General features: G+C 39.9%; 1 protein-coding gene across 1 annotated transcript; it reads left to right on the top strand.

Moving 5' to 3' along the window:
* Positions 1-3953: 3953 nt before the first annotated feature.
* Positions 3954-8015, top strand: pcdh20 (protocadherin 20). Its single transcript, XM_039674192.2, has 2 exons — positions 3954-4130; positions 4864-8015. The coding sequence occupies exons 1-2, from the start codon at positions 4080-4082 to the stop codon at positions 7459-7461; spliced, it is 2649 nt and encodes an 882-aa protein (XP_039530126.2). The 5' UTR covers positions 3954-4079; the 3' UTR covers positions 7462-8015.
* The last annotated feature ends 1203 nt before the right edge of the window (positions 8016-9218 follow it).

Below are 9218 nucleotides of genomic sequence, written 5' to 3'. Positions count from 1 at the left end.
CTTAAGCCAGCATTAAACGAGATCTCTCTCTCACTCACACACACACACACACACACACACACACCCCACATGCCCACATCTCATTTTCTGAATAAATAAAGCCATAAGGCTGATGTGTAAATGCATTCAAATGTCTTCATCTCAGCACTAGAAAGTTCCACATTTAGTCATACTCTCATTTCTCTTTTATAATTTCACATGCATTGCGTTTGTGTGTTTATTTGATGCACGAGTGTCACAAAGACATGCTTCGACCTGTAAACGCCTCGTCCCTGCAGCTTTAAAAACACCAGACAGAAGAAAGGAGATATGAATGTTCTGTCACTCTCACTGAATGAAGCTTTTCTCCCTGAAGAACAGAAACCAGGAGTACAATCAGCAAAGCACACAAAACACACAAAGCAAACATTCTCGAGTTGATGTGGTGGGTTTGCACTACAACTATGCAGAGAACTTCTGTTGGGAGCAACTTTAAATGCATTTAAAATCTTTTTTTTTTTTTTACATGCAAATAACTAAAAAAAAAATCAGTTGTATGCCAGAAACAATCTAGCTTCAGGGGTCAGTTTGACCAGCAAGCTGTTGCATGTCATCGATCTAATACCAAACGATTAATCCATGCATGTGTTTTATTTTTTAAATGCAAAACCTAAACAACAACTGACTAATTAGTCTTGCTTTTCAGATTTAAGCTGTTTTTTTAAAAGTCTTTAAACAACAACATATTAAGCATTTCAAAATCGCAAGCAGTCATATATATATATATATATATATACACATTCATTTGAAATATACATAAAAATGAAGGGGGAAAAAAGGGGAATAACTCAGTTTAAGTCACTTGAATTAATAAGTAAGGTTTTTAAAATTAAAGAGTTTGTTAACTCTTTTAATAGTTAACAAACTTACAGATATAGCTCGCAATTGCAAGAGAAGAGTAAGTTTACTTCAATTGTGTTTATATCTTTCAATTCTGACTTTATAACACGCAAGTCCGATTTTTTTGTCTCACAATTGCGAATTTAGATGTAAATTCGCAATTGTGAGATAAAAAGTCGCGATTATCTTTTCAAGTGTTTTATTCTGTGGCGGAAACAAGCTTCCAGAGCACTGTGTGAAAACAAAGTGTACTTTACAAACAGTCCGTTGATTTGCACGGTGACTGATGTAAACTCCTACTGTACGAGCCCTGAGGGACTGAAGAAGAGTGAGAAACCGTTTATCAAATCCTGTTCCGCAGAACTGAACTCTTCAGGAACCGCTAAACCTCACGAGGTGTGTCGAAACCAGGTTTACTGACGCACGCTGGCTGTCACACCTGTGGTGGAAACTATTTCAGCACAAAAGCGATTCACATAATGAGTTTCATTCTCGGCAAAATTTTTGTTGCGTTCAGGGTGTAAATCTGTTCAAAATTCTGCCAAGTAGGCATAGAATTAAAAATAATGTTTTTTTTCCCTAAGGGTGTAAACACATCATGAATTGCATCCAGCTTTGAAAGCCTACCTGTAAACAAACCGATATTGAGCACAGGCGTTCCTCGTGTGTCGCAACACTGACGCCTGCAGGTAAACGACATCCAACACAGTTACACAGAGTGTTTAATTAAGCGATGTTTGCTCAAGTGAGTCATCATTGACTGAATTAGATCCGGATATTTGAGCTCATTTCTGTTTGTCGTTGTTAAACGGAAGTTGCGCTGCTCTTTTTGGGCTCTATGCACGGCGGTATTTCCGGTGAAGGTGCAGGATGCTCGATAACTTCCGCCGATCGTAGAGTCCAATGCAATACCGAGAATTTATATTGAATTTTATACTCCATGGTTATACTAAAGAAACGTTAGTCACAAAAAAAGATAAAACAGACACCCCTCGTTGTGTTTATGCATCTTTTTAAAATTATATTAAACATAGCCTAGCTAAATATAAAATTACATCTAAAAGTATGAAAGTTTCGTTTCACAGACGGGAGGACAGTAAATTTTGAAGACTCTGCCATAATCCCGTTTTCCTCCGCTTTAATCTCCCCAACCGGAAACTGACGAGCATCCTTGCGTCAAATGCGGAAATTATGCGTGCATATAGCCCATTGTGTTGTGACATTATCCGAGTGAACGGCTTCGCGAACAAGAACAAATGTGTGAATTGTGTTCTTGTGTTTTTATTCCCTACAAATGTGACCATCTTCGTTCTCAAAGGTGTTATCTTTTATTATGAAATTGAAAACCCAAATCTGTTGTCCATTGACTATGTTGATTTATTTTAAGCAATCTTGAACGCAAAAGTCTCCTTTGTGTCTTCCTTTTTCTTAATAAATTTAACTATTTTATTTCACCCCTTAGACTTATAAAATAACAAGAAAATGTGTTTTTTCTAATGCAATATGAGGACTTATTATTGTGCTTTTCTTTTTTTTATGCAGTTACATATTTAAATGTGCGCAAATCCATGATATTTGTTTTGTTTCTGTCGTTGTGATTGTTCATTGGAAAAGATAGAACCGTGTTTCATGCCCTGATTTTGTATGTATAACTTATGCAATAAATAAACCAAAGAACAACAACAAATGTGGGTGGGGCTTGATCTAGAATTAATTGGATGATTTTTTGGTTGTGGTTTGCTATTGGTGGATTTAGTGTCACTGGCAGAAAAATTATTTTCATTAAAGATTATTATTTATTATTATTATTAAAGAGGCACATGGATTAAAAAAAAATAATGATGTGCATGCATAAATCATTTATAATAAACTAATATTCCATAAAAAGAGGAAAGTTAATTTTGGTGATACATATTTGAGTGTATGTGAATGTAAAAGAAATTACATTTTTCCACCTGCAAGGCAAAAAAAAAAAAAACATCAGTAGTTTATTTTTAAGATAAATATGTTGATCTTGAACATCAAAGATGCAAAGTCCAGCTGTATGTAATCAATCCTGAGTTAAAGCTCAGTGTGTGTGTGTGTGTGTGTGTGTGTGTGTGTGTGTGTGTGTGTGTGTGTTAGGACAAGATGTTCTCAATCACTTCCAGCATCTGTTGATGTGGTTAAAAATGCACAGATTAAGAGAAGGTTACACTGATGCTTCATCCTGTATTCTTTAACACTAATCCTCACATTATCACTGATGTGAGGCTCTGGAAGGAAAGGAAAAAACACTATAGGGTTAAAAAAAAAAGATAAAGCAAATAAGCAAGTGTTTGGTTCTACAAGTTCATCAAGAATGGCAGAGGCAAAGAAAGTGACTCATATTTACTATGAGCTTGTTAATGTCTAGCTGAGTGTTAATGTAATCTCAACCGCAGGCCTGTAAAAGCGTACTTGCCCTTCTCTGCTTTCCTTCCACAGGGAACTTATTATTTTGTAACTGCAGTATTGATCTGTACATGGAATAATACTCATGCATATTTGCCCTTTTCTCTATGGTTGTGCAGATGTGGTGCAAAATGGATTGCTCTTAAAAATATGAAATATTGTGGTGCACTCTTGAAAATACTGATATAAAGAACCAAATAAAATATCAAAACATTTTACTCTCTAAAGTAGAACTATATTACCTCAAGAACCCTTTAAAGTCAAAAAGGTTATTTAGCATTCTGCAGAATCCATTCAGTGAACACTAGGCTATAATCATTCACATCATATTTATGATTGTTAGCAGCTGCTTTATCCAGTAAGCAATTTACATCAAGTGATTATTTTAAATTATATTATTACATTATATTATAGATGAATTCCAAAGTGTAGAAAATATAATCTGCATTCCTGTCATGCTGGTGTTTTCTTAACCACAAAACAATAAATCATTCAGACTAAAACTATTCCAAACGCTTACAAAAATGATTTGACTTGCAAGTGAGCTCCTCCTAGCGCTCCTCCTCCCGTGCCGATTGGTCGCGCCGGAGCTCATTAGCATGCGGTGGGCGTGTCGGGGTGTATCGGTCAGATGAATGGGTCGAGCGCGTCAGTCGCGCATCGGGCACCGAGCGAGGAATCAGCCGCTCACAGGCGCTCATAATGCGGCTGTTACTGTGAACTCATCCCGCTCCCGTTCCCTGTGACGCCAACACTGAACGGGAAACATGTGGAACACTAACAGAGCAACACGCCTTCGCAGCAAAGCAGAGTTATGGGTAAGTTTCTGACATTCACGCAAAACTGAATGATCATGACATCAAACTCTATTAGATAGTTGTTAATAATAGCCTATCTTTATTTCAGGATATTTATATAATCCAAATTCATCCTAATACTTATATCAATTCTAAATGTGTATGAATCATTAAGTCTAATGACGTTTTTGAATGGATGTTATGATTTTGGATTATATACAGGCTATCTTTAATCCAAGATCTTTTCCTCCTAATACTTGAGGCTAAATGAATCAAAGTCTAATAAGTAGCCTGTTTTAATGGATTTTTATAAAGATGTGTGTTTGTGTGTTAACAGAAATTAGTTGTGTGAGCATAAAGTATTATTATTTAGTTTGCAGTTTCATTACAATCCATTAATTTTGTTTTTGATCATCATAGATTCTGTCGAAAAACATTTGTTATTATCTAACCCTGTCACCACCACTGTCATGACCAACCTAATTAAACCGAGAGAAAGATTCTAGAAGCATTGAAAACGGTTTGAAAGAGATTTATATAATAATATTTTTTTCACTATAGAAATTATGTTTATCATGGTAAATATTCATATACTAGTGTGGAAGTTGATTTAGTCCAACCCTCTCCACATATATGTTAAACCGTGTCTAATGTATAATTGATTATTATGTATTCGATTAGATTTTAAAGTGATGCTTTTTTACTTCTAGTTCTGTTGCTTCCAACTAAACTCTTTTTTGTTGTTCATTTTTAGGGTTTGTTCATTCTCCTCTTGTACACCGGGCCTCTCTCCTGCTCTTCAAATTTCAGTCACCTCATCTATAAGATAAAAGAAGGATTATCTAAAGGGATACTCATAGGGTCTATCGCTGCGGACTTAAACTTGGGTGTTTCCAGTGATCCCCCTCGCTCCTTCAGTCTGGACCTGAAGACGAACAGCCAGCAGTACGTGACTCTGAACAACACGACGGGGGATCTTTTCACGTCAGCCGTGGAGATCGACAGAGAGACTCTGTGCGCCGAGTCCCACGAGGGCCAAGGCTGCGCAATCTCCCTTGACGTGCTGATCCTTCCTCAGCAGTACTTTCAGCTGGTTAAGATAAAAATCATAATCGAGGATGTCAACGACAACCGTCCGCATTTCCCCGTTGCCGAAATCAGGGTTTCCGTGCCGGAAAACGCTCCTGTTAACGCCAGGTTCGCCGTTGAGCAATCAGCAGTGGATCCTGACATCGGGATTCACAGTGTTCAAACGTACTGGCTCGTTAACGACTACGGGTTTTTCACATTAGACGTAGAGGAGAACGAAGGCGGAGAGCTGACGCCGTTCCTCATAATAACCGAGAATCTTGATAGAGAAACACAAGCGGAGTACGTGACTGATATAATCGCTGAGGACGGAGGAACTCCACCACTTCTCGGCACTGCCACGCTGAGGATTATCATTACTGACGTCAATGATAACTGCCCTAAGTTTATAGAGTCGCAAGTGAACGTTACTCTTTACGGAAACACCACTAAAGGCCTGCAATTGGCTCGTCTACAAGCCTACGACCCAGACGAGGGGGAAAACGCCGTAATCACGTATTCCTTCAGCGAACGGGTCACCCAAGAAAGCAGAAACCTGTTTCATTTGGATACAATCACTGGGGTTCTTAAACTAGCAAGGAAGATAGACAACAACACCGGAAAGCTCTACAAACTAGTCGTACTGGCTAATGGGCCGACGTGCATTCCAGAAGTTGCAACGGTTACCGTTCACGTTATCCGACAGCTGTCCGGACCCCCGGCTGTCGTGCCACGTTACATCGCGTCCGAGAACGGCGGTGTCGTCAGTCTAAGTGAATCAGAGCCACCGTTTACACCAATTGCTTTTTTCACCATCAAAAACACAGAGCCACAACCGAAGATAGAGTGTTTTCTAGAAACTACAGGTCCATTTCGGCTCGTACCTTATGAGCGCTTTAAAAACGAGTACCTGCTTGAGACCACCGAACCACTGGATTATGAGCAGCAACAGGATTATGAAATGGTCATTGTGGTTCGTAATGCTCACGGATTAGTAGTTAACACCGTGGTTAAGGTCCACGTGTTGGACGTTAACGATAACGCTCCGGTTTTCAAGCAATCCTTCGTTGAGATCGCAGTGGAGGAGAACAACCCACCGAACACGTTCCTCGTTCAGCTTCAGGCGACCGACGCGGACAGTGAAAGCAGGGGTCAGGTTTATTATCTACTCGGTGCCGACGCTCCCACCATTTTTGGCTTGGATAGGTCAACCGGGGTTTTGTCGGTGTCCACTTCTCTTGACCGCGAGGAAAAGGAGACGTACCGATTCACGGTGCGAGCCGTCGACCGCGGGACGCCGAGAAAGGAGTCGATCGCCACTGTGATTATAACCGTACGGGATCGCAATGACAATAGCCCTCGGTTTATCAACAAGGACTTTACTTTTTTCGTGCCGGAGAACTTTCCGGGATTCGGGGAGATCGGCATGCTTACGGTTACGGATGCGGATGCTGGGGAAAACGGCTGGGTGGCATTGTCAATCCTAAACGGGAGTGATATCTTCGTGATTGACACCGGACGAGGCGCGTTACGCGCCAAAACCCCTTTGGATCGGGAACAGCAGGGAACGTACTATGTGTGGATTGAGGCTATCGATGGGGGCGAACCGGCTCTTTCTTGCATCACAATGGTGACCGTTCTCCTCCTAGATGTGAACGATAACCCTCCCACCGTTCTGTTCCCTCAGTCCAACGAATCGTTCATGCTGGTGCTTCCCAACACGCTTCCAGGAACGTCGATAACGGAGGTCTATGCGGTGGACCGGGATACGGGAATGAACGCTGTGATTGCGTACAGCATCATCAAGAGAACTGACGGAGAACCGGGATCGTTTGATATCGACCCGTACACGGGAAACATCACCTTGAGGAAAGCCTTGAACAGTCGAGGTCTTTACAGTTTGTGGGTCAAAGTGAGGGATCACGGTCAACCGGAACTGTACTCTACTGTACTGGTCAACCTGTTCGTGAATGAAACGGTTAGCAATGAGACGCTCATTCAGAGCTTGTTGCCCAGAGGGGCAGATATCAATCATGGTGAGGATCCTCCGATTAAGGAAGGGAGGGAAGGAGAACGAGTGCCAAATCAGTGTGGCGAGCTGAGGATGGTATTGCTCGCGCTTACGGTGACTTGCCTCGGACTGTTTCTGACCGTCGTGTCGTTGGTGACGTTTATCTGCTGCAAGAAACGAAAGCCGAAAAAGAAGAGGTTAGACATTGAGATTCCTTTAAAACTCAACCATGAAATGGTGGACAAGAACCCAATGGAGATTTCAAACATATGACACTTGCCTGCTCTGCAAAAGACTGCCCAAGCTATTCTGTTTACAATATGTTTTGTGCATCTCTTATTGTATATATTGTGCATACAGTATGTTTTATAACTATGATGAAATCTACAAATATGTATATATTGAAAAGTTGGCAAAATATACAGTTTTTGCTAATTTGCTATTTGCCCAACATGCTTTTAATGTATCTTACAATGGTGCCCTCAGCAGTGTGTTGTGTCAAATTATCAAAGCTCTTTTATATGCCTGTCTTTGCGTTAATCAACAGGAACGTCGTTCTCCCAATGGTTCCCGTTCAGATGTAATGCTCCACATGTTTGTCATCACCTTTCCAAAAGAGATGAGAAATTAATGTCACTTTGATTGAAGTTGTGTTTTCTGTAGGATACTAGGCTGGTGTGCAATGAACATAATGTCAAAACTGGTTTGTGATGAATTCTTAACGTGTGTGCACTTTTTTCAAAGAAGCTAATGCAGCATTTCCCCGATCTTGTTACTCTACTGTGCAAGCAAAGAATTCATGAACATTAAAGTGCTTTATTTTCTTACCAATAGCTTGGATATGATATTTTTTTCATGTATTGGCAACTAAACTGGTGGGTTTTTTTTAATTGCATGACTCAGCGGTAACTGCTTAAAACATTAATCGACTGGAACGCATCAATATACACAGTCAACTTGTCAAGATATTGTGGAATCTAAATCATTATGAAAATTCAAAGACCATCTCTAAATGTTTACACACATCATTACATTTTCTCTGGAAGGAAGAGATAAAATCCGAAGGGTTATCGTGAAAACGTCTTATCAGAAACCAAGCCACAAACTTGTGTTCGAAAAGCAACAGAAGAGATCTTGTCTGACTATATTGTCTGAGAAATACACAGAACTGTATTGCATAAGTCATCAAAACATGAAAGTTATACGGGTATCGCTTATAATTGCGAGTCTTTTTGTTGTGGTGTGATTGGCATCTCGTTCTGTGCTTTTGTAATCTACCTCTTTGTTTCGGACCAAAGGGATGTTTTCTCCAGTGTCCCGACCCATCGCAGAGGTCACATCAGGAGTGTGTGTTTAGCTTGTCATCGCTTGTGGAACGCCATTCAGCTCTGTAAAAAACAGCCATGGCCACACGCCACCTCTATTATTCCAAAACCAGTCCGGTTTCATTCTTCCCTTTCTCTCTCTGGAACACTCTGAAACACTCACAATGGAAAGCAGTCATTTAAAACCACAAGAAGCCAGAGGACAGATAATGTATCGAGGCTTTGCGGTGCACAGGTTGCGAGTAGGGCCTGTCACCTGAGGTCAGATTCACCACTTAAGCTGCTTACTTGACCAGCAACATGTGTTCGGAAACCAGCAGGAGACTGAAATCCACCAAAGAATATTTTCGTCTGCGGGTCAAGATCAAGCATCTTATAGAGCCTTATTAAATTGGGATAAATTGGTCGTGTTAGCAATGCCAAAGTCATGGGTTTGGGGTTTTTATATAATATATTCCCCAAATATAATGTAGGCTGCTTCAGGAAAGAGCATTTGGCAAATGCATTACATTCACTGTAAAAACTATTTTCACTCAAAAATTGCTCGTAATGATTTTCTTTGTATTTTTGTCTTATGAAAAAAAAATTGTTTTATGAAAAAATGTATCAAGTTTATGCTTAAAAAAAAACAAATATCTGGCAACCAAAGTATAAACTTGCTTAATTTTGATGATTTTTTTCAGAAAACAAGACTTAATATGTCTA

The sequence above is a fragment of the Pimephales promelas genome, chromosome 21, assembly GCF_988280905.1.
Source record: "Pimephales promelas chromosome 21, fPimPro1.hap1.1, whole genome shotgun sequence".
Classification (NCBI taxonomy): Eukaryota; Metazoa; Chordata; class Actinopteri; order Cypriniformes; family Leuciscidae; genus Pimephales; species Pimephales promelas.
The sequence above is the reverse complement of the archived record's forward strand: the minus strand, read 5'-3'. Positions and strand labels throughout refer to the sequence as shown.